The following is a 23,270-nucleotide window of genomic DNA, read 5'->3' as shown; positions in this document are numbered from 1 at the left end:
GTTTATTATTTTACTGATTTCAGAGGGAGTGGTTGGTGGAAATACAGTTGTTTCAAACTGCACAGGTATGGCCTCTTCTATTAGAATCCTTGCCTCTTCTAGTGAAGATCTAGATCCTATTTTCTCAACAATATTTAAAAAATGATTATTGAAAATATTTTCAGTTTTTGATTGTTTGTTAGTACACTTGTCATTCAGTTTTATGGCACTAAAGTCTTCTCTTCCTGTGCTCTTGGTTGCCCTGTTTCCCTTTCAAAAATATTCCAAATTGCTTTAATTTTATTATCAGAGTTACTGATCTCAGACATGATACACATGCTTCTGGACTTTTTAATAACTTTTCTTAGTACCACACAATACGTTTTATAATATTGAACAATTTTGGGGCCAGTACTCCCTTTTGCTGTTAGATACAGTTCTCTTTTACGGTTGCAAGATATTCTTATTCCTTTAGTTAGCCAAGGTTTTTTTATATGTTTTCTTGGAATTATGTTTAACTATTTTCTTGGGAAAACAATTTTCAAATACCCTTAAAAATGTATCGTGAAATAAGTTATATTTCAAGTTTGCATCAGGTTCCTTATACACTTCATCCCAGTCTAGCTGCTTTAGGCTTTCCCTAAAGTTTGCAATATTTATATTGTTAATTGAACGCACTGCTTTGAAATTCTGATTTGATATACTGCATGGAGCTATGTCATGTACTGTAACTAACTGTGCACCATGATCTGAAAGTCCATTCTCAACAGGATAAGCATTTATGTCCTTAAATTTACCTTGGTCTATAAAAAAGTTATCTATCAGTGTCCTGCTGTTCTTTGTTATCCGAGTAGGAAAATCAATGACGGAGCTCAAATTGAAACAACTGAACAATCACAAGTTGTCGTATACCAAAACTGGTATTAGTTTTGCATGCATTGTACCATTTGAATAGTTGACTGCCTTATAAACAAACACTGTCTTCTAACTCAGATAATATAACTTGACACGTTTGTTGAAAACAAGTGCTGTTGCCACCTGTCCGAATATTAAAGTAATGTGACAACTGAACAGTATTATGAGAAGGAAAGTTACTGCTCATCATATAGTGGAGATTCTGAGTTGAAGATAGACACGACAAAAAAACTCTCACAATTAAAGCTTTCGGCCATTGGCATTCATATTAACAAAACACACACACACACACACACACACACACACACACACACACACACACACACACACACACACAAATGAAGCTCACACACAGGACTGCAGTATCAGGCAAATGAAGCCACACTACAAGCAGCAACACAAGTGCATGATGGGAGTGGCAGCTGGGTTGGGGTAAGGAGGAGGCTGGGGTGAGGCAGGTGAGGGATAGTATGGTGAAGGTCTAGACAGTGAAGTACTGCAGGTTAGCTGGGGGGAGGTGGGGAGGGCGGGGGGGGGGGGGGGGGGGAGAAGTAACAAAAGAGGAGAGAAATAAAAATACTGGGTGAGGTGGTGGAATGATGGTTGTGTAGTGCTGGAATGGGAACAGGAAAGGGGCTGGATGAGTGAGGACAGTGGCTAACGAAAGTTGAGGCCAGGAGGGTTACAGGAACATGGGATGTATTACAGGGAAAGTTCCCACCTGTGCAATTCTGAAAATTTGGTGTTGGTGGGAAGGATCCATGTGACACTGGTTGTGAATCAGTCATTGAAATGAAGGATGTTGTGCTGGGCAGCATGCTCAGCAACATGGTGGTCCACTTGTTTCTTGACCACAGTTTGTCGGTGGCCATTCATGTGGTCAGACAGTTTGTTCGTTGTTGTGTCTACGTAGGATGCAGCACAGTGATTGCAGCTTAGCTTGTAGGTCACATGACTTGTTTCGCAGGTAACACTGCCTTTGATGGGATAGGTGACATTAATGACTGGTCTGGAGTAGGTGGTGGTTGGGGGATGTGTAGAACAGGTCTTGCATCTAGGTCTATTACAGGAGTATGAGCCATGAGGTAAGGGGTTGGGATCAGGGGTTGTGTAAGGATGGATGACTATATTGTGTAGGTTTGATGGACAGCAGAATACCACTGTGGGAGGGGTGGGAAGGGAAGTGGGCAGGACATTTCTCATTTCAGGGCAGGAAGAGAGGTAATCGAAACCCTGGTGGAGAATGTAATTCAGTTGCTCCAGTCCTGTGTGGTAATGAGTTACGAGGGGAATGCTCCTCTGTGTCCGGATGGAGGGTCGTTGGGAGGTGGTGGGAGACTGGAAAGATAAGACACAGGAGATCTTCACAACCTGTGTCATATGGATTCTTCCCACCTACACCATCTTTTCTGAATTGGGCAGATGGGAACTTTCCTTGCAGTACATTCTATGTTCCCATCACCCTCCTGGCCTCAACCTTCATTAGTCACTGTCATCACCCATCCAGTCCATTCCATGTTCCCATTCCAACACTACACAGCCGTCATTCAACCACCACACCCAGTCTTTTTATTTCTCTCCTTTTCCATTTCTTCCCCTCCCCCCCACTGCCCCCTCTTCACCTCGCCCTTGCAGCACTTCACTGTCTGCCACCCCCGCCATACTATCCCTCCCCCTCGCCATCCCAACCTCCTTGTTGCCCCCCCCCCCCCTCCCACCGCCCAGTCACCACTCCCAACATGCATTGGTGCTGCTGCTCGCAGTTGGCTTCAGTTGCCTGATACTGCAGTCATTTGTGTGAGTTGGGTTGGCGCAGGTGTGCACACGCGTGCGTGCGTGTGTGTGTGTGTGTGTGTGTGTGTGTGTGTGTGTGTGTGTGTGTGTTGTTGATGAAGGCCAATGGGTGAAAGATTTAATAGTGAAACTCTTTTTGTCTGCGACTCAGCATCTCCGCTATATGGTTAATAGCAACTTTCCTTCTTATAATATTGTTACATTCCATCCTAGATTTTCCATTGTTTGAAAACTGAACAGTGTTTTATTTAAACTGTATTATTTAAAAACTGGTGCAAGTTGTATAAAAAAGTTAATACTATTATTTACTGAGTAACTACCTTAATATAACACTTGATTATTTTTTATTTATTTTTGTTGTGTTAAGAGTAAAGTTATGATGCTGCAGAGTAATAATCTCATAGGATCTGAATATTAATGTTACTCACTGTACTTTGTCCTATCCATCTGTTTGCCAGCTTCTGTTTGTTTCAGTAGAATTCCTCTGTGTTCTTTCCCATTGTACGTCATGCAGTTTTCTGTGTTTTCACTTTTTAGAAAATTGACATCTTAGTCTTTCACCTAAGTATTGTAATAGAGTTAAAATATTTACAAATGCAGCATTTTTGACTTCAGTTATGTAATGACTCAATCTTTGGCTTCTAGAACAAACTCAATTTATACCTCATCAGCCTTACATTTCTTTTCAGTCATTTTCATTTTTGTGCTTCATGTTTTGGGCATACTGGATATTTACCTTTTTAATTTCTGTTACAGCATTTTCCAAATGTGCATTGCTAACATTTTGATGTTATATCCATAGAGCCTATAACTTTTGTTCATGCTTAGACATAATCTTAAATTATTTCCACAGTCTACTTATACTTAAAGGGGTTATTATTACAGAAGTTATTTAGGTATCACAACTTTTTTGTGATTCTTTCAATATTTGATGACAGACCTATTGATATTTTCATAAACTTGACTTCCTATGATTTGCAGAGATGTTCATACAGTAGAAACAGAATTATGTAAATATTACATCCTTTGTTTGTATCTACAGCTGTGTTCTTTATAATATTTTGTCAGGTTACAGTCAGACCCTACAAAGGAATATGAAGTGGAAGTTGAAGGAGACTGGGTATCAGACTTACCATATTTCAATTTTGATACAGATTTAGCTGCATCAGCAATTGCTAGAACAATTGCTACTGAAAAATGGACAAAGCAGTACTTCAATAATCTTAAAATGTAAGTAAATAACATGAAATAATTATCTTAATATGAACTGGCTTAAGTTATGTTTTCAAATATTTGTCACAGATGTGTTAAAAAATTATCTGAAATAAAACACCAACCTGCCACAAATTTGTTTTGAATCTCATTTTAAAGGTGTGTCGTAAACAGTTTTGGAGTTTAGGTGCAAAGCCGCTACCTGATGCTGGATGACAACTTTTCTGTTTTGCACTCCACTGCTATTGCCCCTTCCGACATCTCCATTGCATACAGTCCACTGGAATGGACGTTGCATACCCACTGGTACCACCTAGCGGCCAGTGAGACTTTTACTTGGGCTGTTGTTGATCTGAGAATTGGCATGTGTCAGCAAGATGGCACCTGAGAAAAAAGGTCTTGCACATGTGTTCACAACTGAAGTAGATTTGTTCTGTGGAAGGTATAAAGGCATTGGAAAGTGGTAATATTAATGAGATGGTCTGTACACATTAGCACATTGTATTATCACTGAGAATGAATTCTAAACATTTCCACTACCATGGGCTCCCAACATGTGTGTCATTATTGTGACAACATATGGAAACCATTAGTCGCCATTTACTTCTACTTCAGGACATACTGTATCTACCAGAGGATACTGGAACAGGCCAATAATATTATAAACCCAGAAATTAGTTCAAGTTCAGAGGAATTGAAGAAGAGATTGAGTCTCCTATTATTCTTCTGTGCTTTGTGGCTACTGCACCAATTCACAGAAGTAATAGACAAGTGAATAGTACATGAACTATGTCAGACAGTTGTTTCTACATTTCTGTTTCCCCTCATTCTTTGGGGACCACAAAATAAAACTAGATCAGAAGGCATTTGTTGGCATTTTCCTGCCTCTATTCTCTTCTGCTTTGGTGGAAACCATTGTTTGCCAGCTAACCTGCATGCAACAAATATGGGAAGGAAGAACTGGGTCTTATTGTGCCAGATTTTGCAGAAGTTCTTGGGTATAAATTTAATCATGTATTACATCAAATAACCTACGATTAGATCCTATTCATGTTTAGAGGCTGCACTCAGAACTGATCTGATTGTGAGCAGTATGACAGTAGGTCACTTTGAGATAAACATATTTCTGCATTTTACCAACAACAGTGCACAAGGAGTAGAAAATATGATCGACTGTACAAGATTCACCCTGTTTCAGATTGCCTCAGAGTTCATTTCTACAAGCAGCTGATGTAGAACACAGTCTGTTGATAACCAAACTACAAATTTAAGGCCCAAGCACATTGAAGCAATATAAAGCAGGAAAACATGAACTATGGCCTCAAGATATGGGTTCTTGCAGGTAGCTCATGATATGTGTACAGATTTGAAGTTTACCAGGAAGCAGTGGAAGAAGAGAAATGGCCAGTGAGTTTTGAGCCTGTGCAGATGTTGTCTTGAGACTGTGATGATCTACAACACAAAAACCATAAAGTGTTTTTCAATGATTGGTTCACAAATAATCCTCTGCTACAGGAACTGTAGAATATGAAGTATATGCCACAGTAATGTGTTGACCAAATAGGCTCCAAGGAGCTCAGTCTGTGATACTTCCTGATAACTAACTGAAGAAAAAAGGCAAAGAAGCAGTTTCAACAGTAATAAATGATAACTGTTTTACAATTACTTGCTGGCTTGACAGCTCTGTTGTTTATGTGGCTTTAGCAAGCATTGGTAACCAGTACCAGGACGCTGCAAAGTGAAGGATCAAGAAAGAAAGAGTTATTGACATTTTTCATCACATGTTGTTGCTTACTACAATTTGTACATTGGAGGTGTTTGTTTAATGGACCAATGTTTGGCATTGTATGTGCACCAGCACCACAAGAAACATGGGTACCTGTAAGTATTTGTGATTTTGGTTCAAATGGCTCTGAGCACTATGGGACTTAACTTCTGAGGTTATCAGTCCCCTAGAACTTAAAACTACTTAAACCTAATGCACATAAGGATACCACACACATCCACATCCGAGGCAGGATTCGAACCTGCAACAGTAGCAGTCGCGCGGTTCCAGACTGTAGTGCCTAGAACCACTCAGCCACTCCGGCCGGCATTTGTGTTTTTCTCGATATGTGTGTAATAAATTGCTGATTCATACATAGGGCAAAGAAAAATAATTTCACTCTTCTATATTTATAGTGTTCACACCAAGAGCACTGATAAATATTGGTTATCATGATGGGAGTAGTGTAAAAAGAGGCAGGTCAAGCCTCCCTCCACCTAAAGTAAACCAATGCCAAGTGAATAGAACAGCAGATAAAATATGATTTCATGCAGGAAACCTTTGGCCAAAACTTGCAGACGTCAAAATTGAAAACCACTGCCATTAGAAATTTGTGGACGGGAAACAAAATATACAGTATTTGTATCATATGTAAAGAACTTGTGTGTTCTAATAGTTTTGAAAATTTTCCCACCCTACATGGTTTAACTATTTTTATAAAAGCATGTATTATTGCATGATGTTAACTGTGATGGACATAATTAAAATTTGTGATGTTGTTTGATAACTTGTAAATGCCATTTGTTGAAATTAATCATGCATTCAATTTTATTTCCTTTCAAATTAAGTCAGGCAAGAAGCTGTTATGATAGACTGAAAATGATGTTACATTTTGTGATTACAGAAGAGCTATTATAGACAGAACTTTTAATAAGTGCTTAACTGATTTCTGTAGGTTTCATTACTTTTAAACATATTTTACATCCCCTGTAGGACATCACACCACTAACAGACTAAAACATGAAGCTTCAAAAAACAACACCTGAAAACTGTCTATAGATGAATATTCTCAATCTAAATCTAGTCATGTGGCATCTGTGACTGTCACTTATTTTTTGGTTTTGCTTTTATGTAATACTTCAACAAAACTGTCTCCATGTTAATTACTGTAATGACATGCAGCAACGCACCATTTAGCCCATGGAAGTTATTAGGTATCTCTACCAATTCAAAAGAAAATTAAAAACTTTATTTTATTTACATTTCTTTTTACACATAATCATCAAATAATGACTTTTGCAAACATTATATTTATGTACAGATGTTAATACATAGTGCCATATTTATGTACAAAGATGAATTCATTATATTATTTATGCAGACATAACTGTTTTGACAAATTACAGACTAACTATTTAGGTAATTTTTTCTACTCTGGCTCTAACTTGTAGTTTCTACTGTCCAGATTAAGTCATTACATACTCTGTAGTTGCTTCTATATCTTCTTTCACTGCTTACAGAAATCAACATCTGATAACAACTTGCAGTTCCTGTTGTCAAGATCAATTTGGTTTCAAAGGCTAGAGACAGGGCATAAGGAGCTCTGAATTAACTCAGGGTATCCAGAGAATCAATTATACTAAAAATTATGTAATTTTAACTGTCTCTTATGGATTTGGCAACTTTTCCTACAACATTTATCCATTGACATATGTGGTACACTTCCCTAACTGATATAAAGAGGTGCACCATTAATGTAGCCAAAATGATTTAGTATGATACCCTTTACTGATACAGAGAGTACAACAACAGAACAACATTTCCAACAGAACTGCCTTGGGTCTTTGTTGCACTGCTCACAGATACACCACTCTGCTGTTTAAACTCTCTGGTCAATGGTGTCACTAGCACTGACGTCCCCAATGTCCCCTCAAAGTCCCCCCCCCCCTTTTCCACCAAAGTGTGGTATGCTGGGGGAAGTGATGATTGGTGTCATCAGTCATGGGAACCATGCACAGATGCACATGACCAGATGTGTTGTGGCCAGCTGCAAAGCAGGACATGAGTGAACTGTTTCTCAGCATCTAGTTGGCAGTGGTAGTGCAGAGGTGGTACCATATCAAGTAAGAAGGAGACTGGTTGGGGAGACCAAATCAGGCATAGGTTCTATTAGGCCATTAGATTGCGGGTGATAGGCTGTAGTTCTTAAGTTGTTGATACCACACAGTTGACAGAGGTGATTAAACAGATTAGATTCAAAGTGTTTCCCCTGGTCTGTGATAAGTGAAATAGGGCAACCAAAATGAGAAAGCCAATGGTGGACAAAAGTGTTAGCTACAGTGTCAGCCGTAATGTCCGCAATGGGGATAGCCTCAGCCCAACATGTGGTACGATCTATCATGGTCAGTAAGTAACGGAAGTTGTTAGATAATAGGTAATGGACCGACAATGTCCAAATGGACATGACGGAATCTACCTGAGGCACAGTAAATTTGCCTAATGGGGGCTTAGTATGTTTGTGTATTTTGGCTCTCTGGCAAGGTATGCATGCTCTCGCCCACCAATTACAATCTCTTTTTACATTAGGCCACACGTATCTCTCTGTAATGAGGCACGTAGTCGCGCGAATGCCCGGGTGAGCGAGATTGTGGATTGTGTCTAAAACGTCTTTCCTAAGACCTTTAGGTACTATAGGATGAGGATGACCTGTTTTAATGACACAATACAAAGACCAATCATCATTAGGGAAGGAAAGTAGAGCAATTTGCAAGGAAGTATCAGAGCCAGAGAGAAAGTGCTGTATCCCTGGGTCGGATAGCTGGAGCTTGTGTAAGTGCTGAGGATCAATAGCTGTCTTCAGGGAGGACAGGTGTGACAGGTAGACTGCTGCAACATTGTCATTACCCCTGATATATTGAAAGTCTGAAACATATTGAAATACCAAATCCATATGGCGAAACCTTCTGGGTAGTACATGTAATGCTGGTTTGCGGAGAGCCTCAACAAGGAGCTTGTGACCTGTGTAAACTGTCACAAGTCGGGCTTCAATATCTGTACGAAAGTACTTTACGGCCTCATAAATGGCGTAAAGTTCACGATCAAATGTGGACCGCTTTCTTTGCATTTCGGTGAGCTTTTTGGAAAAGAAACGCAGGGGTGTAGTACCTGTTGGTAGGGTCTGTTGCAAAACTGCGCCAATGGTATTATCGCTAGCGTCTGTGGTTATTGTCAGGGAGGCATCAGGGTGAGGGTGAGACAGGGTAATAGCGTTCACCAAGGCATACTTAAGCGAGTTGAAGGCTTGCTGCATGTTCTGATCCCATTCTATGCGTCCGTCACCTGAGGTATCCTTTCCCTTTAAGGCCTCAGTGAGAGAAGCTTGAAGAGATGCCGCATGTGGAATGTGGAGTCTAAAAAAATTTACCATTCCGAGGTATCTACATAACTCTTTATAGGTTTGAGGGAGGGGAAGGTCAAGTATTTGTTGTACTCTCTCTGAGGTGGGATGGATGCCCTCATTATTGACCAAATGTCCCAGGAAAATAACCTCTGGCTTCTGCAGTTGGGATTTGTCATAATTAATCTCAACTCCGTGTCGTGCCAATCTATCAAAAACTTGTTGGAGCTGTTGTTTGTGTTCCTCGGCAGTTGTGGAGAAAATAATAATGTCGTCTAGGTAGCCATAGCAAAATTTAAGGCCACGTAGAATGGTGCCAATGAATCTTTGCCAGGTCTGGGGCATTCTTCAATCCATAAGGCATAAACAAATATTCATATAGTCCAAATGGGGCGATGAGAGCAGTTTTGGTGATATTTTCTGGGTGCATTGGAATCTGGTGGTCTCCACAGAGTCGAAAGGAATTGTTCTTTTTGGGAACGACATATATAGGGGAAGACCACACACTGTACGAGGGGTGGACTATGCCCAAGCGTAAAAGTTCATTAATACAGTCTTTGGCAGCAGTAAGTTTTTTTGCATTGAGGCATCGGGGGTGAGAATGGACAGGCAGTCCCTCAGTTATGTTAAGCCTGTGACAGATGCCCGTAGTAATGGCCTTGATTTTGTGAATAGGTGTGGCAGAAATACGTGGAGGGACATAGGAAGGAGCAACGTTATCGTAGGTGCGCGGTAAGTATGAAAAGGAACTAACCTAAAATACGTTGTCATTGAATGGTAGTTCAGTGAAAGCTGCAGTGTTGTCCGCGGGGCTGCGCTGTGTGACAGCCGGTGGTGTTCCATTGACTATGGTGTTACTGCACAAAGGGATCGTTGTGCGCGCATGTGCGGCGTCGCCTGTAACAGCTGTTGCCTCTGTGTTTTGATGCAAGGCGGACGGTGAAGCGCAGGGTGGGGGGTTGCTGGGCGGGTTGCCATCTTCGCTGTCCGGGTCGTGGCAGTCGCTGCTGTGGCTGCGTATAAACAGTGGTGCAGTATGCAGGTCCCATGTAGTTTAGTGCATGTTATTATTTTTAATCTTGAACTCCTCTCAAAACCCGCACAATTCATCAGTCAGGACATCACAACATTGAAGTAGCTTTGCATTGTCTTCGGACAGTTGGTCGATTTCGAGGCATTGCGCAACTAAGTTCACTACGGCAGCTTTGACCTCCTCAGATAGAATAGAAACTGTCTCTTTGTCTTGTTGACAGGACGTATTTGAGCTGCATTCTGTCGACATGGGATGGGGAAAATCTCGCCAAAAATTTTTGTTTAAAATCCACTGAGCAGAGGGCAGGTGTAATTAAGTCCAAAGAAAAGTTATGAATAGTTAAGAAGTCTAATCCTAATATTGGCACGTCAATTTCTACTACCGAAAATGTCCATTCATAATTATGTGTATCATCGAAGTAAATGCGAAGTTGCGTTACACCATAAACCTTTAATGAGGAATTGTTGGCTGCTCTGATTTGGTGAGGCGAATAAGTGATTGTAGAAGTGACCATTGAACGTGGAATGACGCTCACATCGGCACCAGTGTCCACTAAAAACCATTTCTGAGAAGCTATATCCTGGATATACAAATGTCTGAGAGAATAATTCGGAAGTAGTAGCCTATGATCTGTTAGGCGACTTGACGTCACAGTGTGGACCGGTGCGCCTATAGCGGCTCGCTGTGCGTGTTTGGGTGCATTGCACAGGATGAGCAGCAATTCCTGGCTGTATTACCATAAACGGAGTGATACCAGCAGAGAGGATAAACTTGTTGAGCCTGTGTTGTTACGGCGTGAAGGACGTCACTTGAAGCTGTGGTATGGGATGGTGAAGGGCGGTGTGGAATCTGGTGCTCAGCCAGTGTACTCTGTCTGTTGTTTTGGAAAGATCGGCCTCTGCCACGCGGAGGAGGTGTAATATCGAGGGGGGCACAAGTAGATAACTTTCTTCTGTTGATTATCTTATATGCGGTGTCGGCCAGCAATAATTTCGCTTGTAGAGGTTCCTGATTGTGTGATAGGAGGTGCAGTTGGATAGCTTGTGGCAGCTTTGCAACCTAAAAAGAAAGTAAAGCTTCATCTGGCATAGTTTCGCTATCGAAGACTGCTCTGATTACGTCGCCACAGTTGTGAAGGAGTCGAGTCTTTGAGATGTACATCTTGCAGTATGTATAAAACAGACTCTTGCGTAGTCTTAGCTAGACGTTTGCAGATCTGTTGTTTTGCCAGTGCGTAACGATTTGTGGGGACCACTGACAGCACTAAGTCCTGTACCCACTCAGCGTGGTCCTCTAGGGCATTAATAAGCGCAATAAATTTAGCACTGTCTGAATCAATGTTTAGGGCGATGAATATAGTCTCTGCCAAAATAAGTCACGTATGCGGATTGTCCATCGTGAACCTTGGTGATTTAGGAATTTTCTCACTCTTGTGTTGTGGATTTACAGATTTGATAGCACAGTGGATGGGAGTGGTGGAGTGTTTATGAAGCTGTCACTCCCGGTGGCTGGTTTAAACACGGCTGGCGTGGGAGGCACGGCAGGCACAGCCGGGGCTGCAGAAACAATCGGGGAGAGACGACTGTCCAACCAGTAATTGTTGTCACTGAAATTTGTATCCATCTGTTTTTGAAGTGAGTTTTGTAGTGGGAGGGGAGAGAATGTGTCAAAACTGATTTATCAGCAATATATGGGGAGCTCCAGGTGATCTGTGGGCTCGAAAAGTCTGTGAGGTTCACAGTGTTGGCCCACTGTTGCACACTACATGTCACAGGAGGGTGTACATACGATGCACCGTGAGTCACAAATTTAGACACAGCACTCATGATTGGTTTGTTGTAGATGAACGTAGAAAAAGATTTCATAGCAGGTGACATCACTGACGATGTTGAAAGAGTCCACAATGCCATTGTTGATGACGGAGAAATCTCCACGGTGTTGTACTATCTTCCAATTTTATCCCAGTTGTTGGAGGCGTTGTGCGTAGGAAACTGTGGAAAGGCAGTGTAGAGGAACCATTAGTATCATGTTGTAGTCCGAATGAAGCGGAAGGTGAGTGATGTGGAGATGTCGAAGTAAACGGCCACATTGTCGAATCGGAGGTCACCAGCACGGCGAGTGTTATACTTATAACACAGAAAACACCATTTCCTTTCACTATGTAATAGTTTTACTGGCGCAAGATAAATCAAAACACAAAGAAATAGTTTCCGACAATCACGGTAACAGTCATGACGAATGTCTCACACCAACTAGTCAACAACCAAAGTAAGTAAATCAAAGTATAAAAAAGCAAAGATATTAATATTTTATGGCAGTTCTGCCACAGTCTCATGACATGCAGATTCAAGACATTGACTTAAAATACAGGAGACTTGTCAAAACACAAAAACTGGTTTACAATTTTCCTTATAATACCAGTAATATAATGTACAACACTGAATAATTACTTAATTAAGCAATTAATAATTTTTCTTCAAATGTAACAGACTTTTAAGATTAACAGTCCTAAGTACCTGCTCTCTCCTGCTCAAATTTGCAGGCTGTCATTTATGAATTCTTCTACTGAATAGTAACATTTCTGCACTAGTTTCTCATATGAGCATCTTTTCAGTGTTTCTAAATTTATGCTGAGCAATTCTCTTCCTTTCACTATGTTATAAATTTTCATACCCATATAATGTGGAGTTGAGCATAAATTTTCAAATGGTGGGTGGGTAGCATAAAATTATTTCGATTTCTGGTGTTGTAATCATGTTGAAAATGATTTGCTACAAATAAATCAGGGTTACTGTGTGCATAGATAACCAGCTCATATATGTTAGTGAGGGAACACTTACTGAGATTTTTTAGGAGTGGGCGACTTGATTTTCTTCACCCTACATTGTGCATATTTCTAAAGATGGTTTTCTGAAGTTTTAGTATTCAACATATATGGTTTGAGGTACCCTAAAATCCAATTCCATACCTTATTACTGACTCAAAGTAGTTGTGAATACTACTTTTCTTATGCCCATAGTGGTTTAATTGTACAATATTCTCATTGCAAATGCTAGGCTATTTAATTTATTTGCAAGGTACTGTATATGTGATGCCCATGATATATTTTTATCTAGTTTCATTCCTAGGAATTTCACACAGGTAGCTTCCTGCAAATTCTGGTTTCTGTGACTGACCTGAATATCATTTAATTTTACTTGTTTTGTTTTAAACTGCATTAACTGAGTCTTTTCCATGTTTAATTTTAACCTGTTTAAATCAAACCCGATATCTAATTTTTCTAAAATATTTAATACAGTTTGTTGAATTTGATCAGTACTGTTACTTTCAATGATTAAAGATGTGTCATCTGCAAATAAAACTGAGTGACACCCAATATTAAGTGGTAGATCATTTATGAAAAACAAAAACAGAATGGGGCCTAAGACAGGACCTTAGTGTACTCCATGTGAAATGGTTTTTCCATTTTGAAATATAAGTTCCTTTCTCTGATGTTGTAACCACTCTTTGTCTTTGGTTGCTTAGATAGGATTTAAACCATTCTAATACCATGCCCCTAATTCCATACTTTTCCAGTTTACAGAGTAGCAAGGAGTGATTCACACTATCAAAGGCCTTTGATAGGTCACAAAAAATTTCTGTGGCATGCAGTGAGTTGTCTAGAGATGAGCTAATTTTATGAACAAAATTATTTATAGCAGATACTATGGTTTTGCCTTTTTGAAATCCATACTGGTGTTTTGAGATTATTTTAAATTTTTCTATGACATTCTGAATTTGTAGGTGACTATCTTCTCAAAAAATTTTGATAGTGATGGAAGAAGAGAGATTGGGCGATAGTTTCCCATATGTTCTTTTGTACCTTTTTTGAATAGTGGCTTTACTGTGTATTTCAGTGTGTTAGGTAAGTAATCTTCTTGAAGGGACTGGTTAACTATAGTAGTTCGGCCTCTACCAACAGTCCACCATGGCACATGAGTGCAATTTTCAGAGTGTGATGCTACCATTCCACGCGCCCATTAGTCTGTGAATTGTATGTGGTTTTATGATTGTGAGTAATGTCACAGAGCTGGCAGTGTGCATCCAACAGAGATGATTGAAATTGGCTCCCTTGGTCTGTGGTAACTGTTTCTAGGCATTCGAAATGAGATGACCTCATGTCGATGAAAGCTCAAGCAGTGGGTCCTACTATGATGTCTATCAGAGGCATGACTTTGACCCAGAATGAGACTTAATCAGTTATTAACAGAATGTATTTGTAGTCTTCTGATTCCAGCAGGGGGCCTACAAGGTCAAGGTGCACATCCTGAAATTGTGCATGAGATATATCAGAGTGACTGAGAGGAGACTGCATATGCCAATCAACGTTTCTATATTGGTGTACCAGGCAAGCTTATGACTATATGCAGCAATCAGTTGATCTTAGCCAAATGAACAGTTTGATTATGAGATGTACCATTGGTCGAACCCTCAGGTGAGTCAGGTTGTAAAGCTTACCAAAGACTGTTCAACTCACGGGCTGGACAATGAGACATCAGATTCTGTTCTGTTAAAAACCTCAGAGAATGTGGACATCAGTGCCAGGAATTACTCACCATTCACTGTGAAGATTAGAGTGTCACTGTTGAGTAGGTTCATTATGGATGTATCATGGTCTTGTTGTTCATCCATCAGTTCAGCATAGTATTGATGCATGAGAGGTAGTCGGTAATGATGTTGTCATCTCCATGTAACAGATGTGAGCTGTGTGTTGTGCGATGAGTTCAAGGTGACAAAAGTATTGAGGACATATATCCTTTGATGGGTGACATACTGCAGTGCTGAGTTGCATGTGGTCCATATAAATCATGACATGTCTACTTCAGCAACCTCCTGAAATATCAAATTGTTTTGTACACAACATCTAACTCTTAATTGAACATGGACCATTTTGACTGCAGTTCTATGAATTTTCTAGAGAAGAAGCATAGTAGTTACATTTCACCTGCAACAACTTGCTATAGGGGCATCCCGATGGCCAAATCACTGGCATCCATAATGACAGTGAGCTGTGCATCTGGTATCATGTGTGTCAGAACAGCAACTTTCATGAGGCAGTCTTTGACATGGTTGAATACATCTTGCATGTCAGGGGTCCGCACAAGTTTCCTTTTCCCTATGTATCCAACCTTGCAAGAATGAGAGTGAAGAAGCCTGAATATGCACCACATGTGGCAGTTAACATAGATGAAAGCTTGTGGTATGTCTGTGGATATGTTAACAGCTGAATGAGCTCTGTTCATTCAGGTGTGGGTTTGATGCCATTGATGTTAAAAAAAAGTTTGAGAAGAGAATTTGAAGAGAACACCACCAATCAATCGTTGCCAGGTTTAGGGTGCTGTTTTCAGGCCATATAGCATGAAAGGAAACTTGATAAGGCTAAAAGGTTTTATGACAGCAGTTGTAGAGATGTTGTCCAGATGCATAGGTGTGTGGAGGTAAGCCTTTCTGCAGTCAATGACACTAAAGACAGTCACATTCATGAGGGAATTTATGAAGTTGTGAAGGTGAGGGATGGGATAACTGTCATATAATGGGTGAGTTTTGAGAACTCTCTACTCACCACAGAGTGTAACAAAATAGCACTTTTTTGGCACTGGTTTGATGGTGAGGGGGGTGAGCTATACCCGGTTGTAGCAGTTTATTGACCGCTGATTTTGTTGCCTGTAGAAGAGCCGGGGCCAGGCAGCATGGTTTGTGGTGGACTGATGGGCCAGGGGTCATGAGAATGATGTGGATTGTACCCTTGTTGATGGCACATTGATGAGTGTTCACTCACGATATGGAGAGTGTGGGACAGGCGCCGTACTAACCTGTGTGTGATGCAGTGGTGTTGAAGGCACTGTAGTTGCCTGAGGTGGAGGTGATGCAGCTTGGCAGCCTTGATTGTGGTGTGTGTGTGTAGTTGTAGGTGTAACATCAGTTATGGGTGAGAGCTTCTCACACAGCTCACATGAATGTGCAAGTGCAACTGATATGCAGTGGATACATTGGAGCAGGCTTACATTTTCAGCATGGAACATCTCTGACACTTTACATGTTTCCAGGAAAAGCTGGTGTGTTGACATGATAGTATCCATGGTTGTGGCACACTCTTTTAAGACAATAGAGCATGCGTGATCATTATGGATAGGAAGTACAGAGGAGCAGAAGTGGTCTGTGAATGATGAGGTGGCATCGGAGCAGAAAGCACCAAGTTGAGACAACATGTTTTGTGGTGTAGAAGTGCAGTGTTTTCCGACTTCTTTGAGAGATGATTCCACAGTTCTTGCCATAGGTCCATTAACCATCAATGACAGAGAAGGTCCAAGGATACTGCAAATCCTTGCTGAGTTGTAAACCATGATATACTGTTCTGCACACACAGATTTGAGTATTTTTGGTGGCATGGTGCTATAACTCTGTTTTTTTCAGGGAGGAGCACCAACATTTCATTCAGTATAATGCCAAAATGACCCTTTATTGATGAGGAAGTATGTGCAGAAGTTGTGGCTGAGAAAATGAACTCTTCCATCTATTGGTGGACAGCACAGAGAACATTTGTCACATGTGGCACATGAGAATGTGAATTGACTTGACAGTGAGTGTAGGTGCACCTCTGGAAACCCACATCTGGAGTTTGGGAAGCCACAGTGGGATTGGCAGTTATGTTGAGTGTCACCAATCTGGGCATGATATGAACAAAACTGTGATCTTGGGGCAACAGTGGTGGGCAGTGTGGTGTAGTCAAGTGAGTGTGTGGTGTCATGTGCAGCATGTAGGATGGTGTCTGGACTGGAGGTGCTGACATCGCCATCAGCTTACATGATGCAGCTCGACATGTGAGGCAGGCGGTAGAGATCTAACTTTCCTTAGGGAGGCAGTGTCCTTGTAATTAATGCACTGTATATGTTGCAGTACAGTGAATGTCCTCTACATGATGCTGAGCTTCTTATCAAGCAGTACTGCTTCATATGCAATCATAGCAAGCCGCAGCCGAGGCAGAGGTCTGACAAATCAGAGTGACATGATGTGGTGTCTCCAGCATCAGATTCATGTCCAGTAATGTTTGTAGACGGTGCCAAAGCTTAGATGGTGTCATGGTGTTGTTCATCATCAGTGATGTCATACTCATGACCCTCATGCACAATATATATGCAGTAGCCAAATCCGCCTTTCTTCAACTCTTATCTCATACTCCAGAACAACAACTTCACAAGAAAATGAAGTAGTTTTCCGGAGTGCAACTGCTGCATATTTATTGCGCATAGGGATCATGAGGATGACATCACTGATGATGTCAGCATGCTACTTCACAAACTCAGAGTTGTCATCCAAAATTCCTAGCAATGAAAATACACATTCTATTGGCACTAATCACATGGATGATCATGCCCATCAAAACATTGATAGCTTGGGTTGAGGAGCACTTCCTTGAAGCGATGTACAGACCAAATATGGTAGTACTATGGAAGTCACATAAAACCATACAATGGAAGATGTGTCATGAATAACTCACAGTGCATTTGTAGCCCCCTAATGGCATCTGGGTAGTGTAGAGACTGATGCTTTGCATTGTATGTGATGGTCACATTGTCAGACTGCAGTCATTTGTCATGGGATCAGTCATAATGAATGCAAGCAGAACACAAGGTTCCAAAAACCTAAGTACATGGATCTGAACTTTACACCAAATCAAATAGTAGGTCAGTCAAAGATAGTCATTGTTTGGCATTGCAGGGCATGTGATGTTGTATGGGAAAGTATGCATAATAGAACATGGTTCAGATTTTAGCTCTATCTGTCAATTAGGCACTGGGAACACTGGAGATGCACATTACTTGACAGAAACCATGAGGCACTACCACTTGAAGCGGTTGGTGTAATGAGTGCAGTGCAAGATGGCTGCATTGTTAGGGCTTAGCAACTCAGAAACAGAATAAAAACCTCTGTTGGCACAACTGTTATGGCTGTTGCAAGTCATCAGTGTGGTAGATGTCTCTATACAGTGTAAGGAGACATACCATTAATGGATCCAAAACAATATAATGTGGTGCACTCTTTTTGACACAGAGAGTGCTACAGTATCACGACATTACACTACGTTCTAAAATAAACTGTCCTGTTTTTGCCACTCACAGACATTCCACACTCCCACAGAAACTCTCTGGTCAGTAGCATTGGTAGCCTATTGTCCCCATACATGTATGGACTTCATTCTATTACTTAATTTTGTTCTTTGCCTCAGATGATTGTGCTCATTTCTTGTTATGCATTTCATAACATTTGACTAACTTAACCTGCCAGGTAAAAGAAAGTCTGTATGTAGACTGATCAGACAGAACATCATGATCACTAACCTGCTACCAATATAAACCTGTCCAGGTGATAGCAGTATCACCTGACGAGAAATGGCTGCTGGTCAGACACATGCCCAATGCATATAGTATCAGTGAGAATGCTGTCTGCATAGAGTGGAAAATGCACGCAATCTATCTGAGTTTAACTGAGCCAAATTGTGATGACCCAGAGACTCGGCATGAGCACTCTGGAAACTACATGATGTGTCAGGTGCTCAAGGAGTGCTGTGGTAAGTGTCTTCAGCACGTGGCAAAATCAAGGTGAAGCCACATCCAGATGCTGTGGGGTTGAGCAGCCACTCCTCATTGCAGATTTCGGACTCTATAGGTTGGGCAGTCTGATAAAACAGGACAGGCTGTGAACTGTGTTGAACTAACATTAGACTTTAATGTTGCACAGAGCAACTGCACTCCTAATGATGGGCCTCTGCAGCCGATGACCCATGCATGTGGCAATGTTAACACCATGACCTTGGCAACTGCAACTGAAATGGGCACATGACCATTGGCACTGGACATTGGTGTAGTGGCAGAGTGTTGCATGGTCTGATGAATCACGATACCTTCTTCATCATGCCAGTGAGACAGTGCAAATCTGTCATCTTCCACGAGAACAGTTCCTTGGCACCTGTATTGCAGGATGGAGATAAGCTGCTACTGGATCCATTATGCCCTGGGGAACATTCACACGGGCATCCATGTATCCAGTGGAGATTATGCAAGGCACCATGATAGCCAAGGAGTATCGTACTCTGGTTGCAGACATGTGCACCCATTTACAACAATCATGTTTCCCAATGGCAGTGGCATTTTTCAACAACACATGTGATGGTGGACTGGTTCAAGGAACACTGGCAAGTTCCAATTGATGTGCTGACACCCCAACTCATCAGTTCTAAACCCAATTGAACACATCTGGGATTTGACTGAATGTGGCATCAGAGCTCATGGTCCCTGTCGGTGGAATATATGGGAATTAGATAGCTTGTGTCTGCAGATGTGGTTCCAGCTCCCTCCAGCAACCTACCAAGGCCTCATTGCTTCTGCGTTAAAATGCAATGCGCTGTTCTCCATGCCAAAGGTGGAGATACTGGCTGTTAGGTAGGTGGTTATAATGTTCTGGTTAATCAGTATACAACAGGCATAAAGTGAGATACTTAGATTTGATGAGAGCAACATGACTTGTTACCTGGTACTCCAAGAGATGGAACAGCTTAGCATCTCTGTTTTATAGCAGTAGTAGTAGTAGTAGTAGTAGTAGGTTGTTCAGATGCACATCTGTAGCACAACACCTCTATACTATCACATAATATATAAATAGGAAAATTGTTCACTGGTTCTTTCATTTTATTAGTAAAGGAAGTATTTCCTACACACAAAGTTTATGTGGTTTGTACCTTATATGATTTTCACCCAAGTGTAGGTCCACAAATTTACAATCCTCATTGTCTGTATATGAAACTTCACAAATATTATCTGTACATCTATAGCACAGATGGGCAACTGGTGGCCTGCAGAAGTAATTTGTGGGAGAGAGAGTGTGGAAATATTAGAATACTGCAACTGTTGAAATTGCAGGTAATTTATTGTGAATTAGCCGCAACCAGTTACTTTTATAAGCATTTATTTTTCCAGGATTACATTCAAGACTCTTGGCATTCCATCTTCAGCTGTTTACATTTATTTGTGTGTCACAAAGACCATTTGTTCAGTAACTGTCATAAGTAAAAAACCAATTTTCACAATTTATAAGGAAATGTAAATTCGTGAAGAAGGCACAAACATAAAATGTATGTACTCTCAAAACCCATGTTTAGTGGCATAATTTGGTGGCATGGCATGTTGGAAAGTGGTGCCATTCATATTGGTGAATTATCACAAAAATATTAATGGCACAGATGCTATAGTTTTGAATTTATGCACTAGGAGTGGTGCTGCTTGATCACTTGACAAAGAGGCTCATGGACTTAATTGTGTGAATTGAGCCCGCAGGTCACCAACAATTGCCCGTACCTGACCTACAGTAGCTGTTGCCTTCTTTCAGCTCCAGTAATGGTGATTTTCTGGTATTGAATATTAGGGCCTGGTTCTCATTGTCACCACAGAATAGCTGTGCCATCTATATGTAGCTGTATGAGAATTAGAAGGTTGTTCATTGTCATTCACATACAGGGTGTTAATACCCTGAGACAACTGGGAATTCTGGGAAAACATGCAATTTTCTTCACCTGAGAAAATCCTGGGAATTTTTTAGAATAACAAGAATTTGTCATTGTTTTATTTCTCACTTAAATTTTTGTAATTTTCAGTGGGAAGAACTGACACTCTAATAAACAGTTTTACTTTAGCCTGTTACTGCAGAACAATACTGCCACAATAAAACATAATCAAGAGAATAAAACCAAAATGAAAATGTAGTTGCAAAGAAAATGCACCATTCACAACAAAACACAGTGCATAAAAACAAGAGAATAAAACCAAAATGAATATTTTAGTTGCAAAGAAATGCAGCATTTACAACATAACACATTACCATGCAAGTGTCTGCCACTAGAAAAATGTCAAAGGCTTTAGGACAAATTTATTAATTTATTTATTGCAGTATGTATTTAATATATCAATTTTGTGTGGTAATGCATGGATGTGGAATGAGTCAAAACATTTAATTCATTATTACATTTGTTTCCATCAGGACAATAAATAAAGATTAAGAACACACATTGAAGATAATAAAAATAATGGAACACAACCAGTAAGTTCTAATTACACTCACAAACAGAGGGTAAGATACAGTTTTCAGCTTTATCCAAACAATTTTTTGCAGAGTAAAAGTTACTATCTTCTTGACTTATGGATCACCAATTAATCTAATTAAATCAGCAAGATATATTTGATCAGGAATACACAATCATACATGATAAATAATCTTAGCTATCTCTGCTATAGGACCATTCTAGAGAATAGAAACTTTTTTCAAGCAAGAACTTCTTTAGCTTACTTTTAAATAGTACATTATTACCTCATAGGCACTTAATATTACTTGGAAGTACATTGAATTGTGCTTGTGTATTTTACACCTTTTTGCACCAGGGACAAATGTTTCAGGTCACAGTGTATGTCACATTTCCTTCTTGTGTTGTTATGATGATGGTATGTTTAATTGGTTTCATATTGAAAATGATCATGAAGCATGAATGTCATGATTGGAAAGGCATGTTGTGAAGTAGTGGTTAGTATTCCTATTTGCTTAAAAAGGTTGTAACATGAGGTTCTTTGAGACACTCCACAAAAAATTTGGACAATCTTTTCCCGACTTGTAAAGACTTTTTTTGATGGTGGTGAATTGGCCCAGAAGATCATTATTGGGGAAGACTTCACAACAACAAACTGCTTTCAATGAGTGTTTACATTTCTAATAAGTCATGCAAAGTGGTTTGAGAAGCAACACTTTCAAAGTAAGTTTCCTCTCACGCAAGATAAAATGTTAGAATGAAATTTTCACTGTGCAGTAGAGTATATGATATGAATCCTCCTGGCAGATTAAAACTGTATGCTGAATCAAGACTTGAACATGGGACCTTACCTTTCATGGCAAGTGCTCTACCAATTGAGCTTCCCAAGCACAACTCAAGACCTGTCCTCTCAGCTTTCTTCCCCAGTACCTATCTACTACCTTCCAAACTTCACAGATGTTTTCCTGTGAAACTCACAAGACAGGCACTCCTGGAAGAAAGATATGGCTTAATCACAGCCTGGAGGCTGTTTCTAGTATGAAATTATCACTTGCAATGGAATGTGCACTAAAACAAGACTTCCTGGAAGATTAAAACTGTGTGGTGGATTGAAACTCGAACTTGGGACCTTTACCTTTTGTGGGCTTGTGCACTGCCAATTGAGCTACCGGAACATGATTCATGACCCATCATCACAGCTTTACTTCCGCCAGTACCTTGTCTCCTACCTTCCAGAGCTCACAGGAGTTCTCCTGCAAAACCTGCAAGACCAGCACTCCTGAATAAAGGGTAATGTAGAAACATGGCTTAGCCACATCCTGGGGGATATTTCCAGAATTAGATTTTACTCTGCAGTGGAGTGTATGCTGGTGTGAAACTTCTTGGCATATTAAAACTGTGTGCCAGACTGGGACTTGAACTCTGGATCTTTTTACATTTCATGTTTGTGTTCAAGTCTCAACCAGCAGACAGTTTTAATCTGCTAGGAAGCTTCATATCAGCACCTACTCCACTGCAGAGTGAAAATTTCATTCTGGGAACATCCACCTGGTTGCGGTTAAGCCATGTTTTCACAATATCCTTTGTTCAGGAATGCTAGTCTTGCAAGTTTTGCAGGAGAACTTCTGAAGTTTGGAAGATGGGAGACAAGGTACCGGCAGAAGTAACGCTATGAGGACATGTCATGAGTCATGCTTCGGTAGCTCAGTTGGTAGAACTTTCCTCATGAAAGGTAAAGCTCAGAAGTTTGAATTTTGATCTGGCACACAATTTTAATCTGCCAGGAAGTTTCATAGTAGCTCATACTTCACTACAGAGTGAAAGTTCATTCTGGAAACAGCCCCAGGCTGTGACTAAGCCATGTCACCACAGTAGCCTTTCTTCCAGGAGTGCTAGTGTTGTAAGTTTCATAGGGGAACTTCTGTGAAGTTTGGATGGTAGGAGGTGAGGTACTGGCAGAAGTAAAGCTGTGAGGATGGGTCATAAGTTGTGCTTGGGTAGCTCAGTTGATAGAGCACTTTTCCATGAACGGTAAAGGTCATGAGTTTGAGTCTTGGCTGGTGTA

General features: G+C 40.6%; 1 protein-coding gene across 1 annotated transcript in view; it reads left to right on the top strand.

Annotated features, from left to right (window-relative positions):
• The window catches only part of LOC126354009 (uncharacterized), a 217,263-nt gene that overhangs the window by 101,240 nt on the left and 92,753 nt on the right, over positions 1-23,270 (top strand). Inside the window, exon 5 of the mRNA XM_050003323.1 lies at positions 3,757-3,918. Within this exon, the coding sequence (XP_049859280.1) occupies positions 3,757-3,918 (162 nt within the window). The remainder of the gene's footprint in view (positions 1-3,756; positions 3,919-23,270) is intronic.

The sequence above is a fragment of the Schistocerca gregaria genome, chromosome 3 (genome assembly GCF_023897955.1).
Source record: "Schistocerca gregaria isolate iqSchGreg1 chromosome 3, iqSchGreg1.2, whole genome shotgun sequence".
NCBI lineage: Eukaryota > Metazoa > Arthropoda > Insecta > Orthoptera > Acrididae > Schistocerca > Schistocerca gregaria.
Note: the sequence above shows the minus strand (reverse complement) of the source record. Positions and strands in the feature narration are given on the sequence as shown.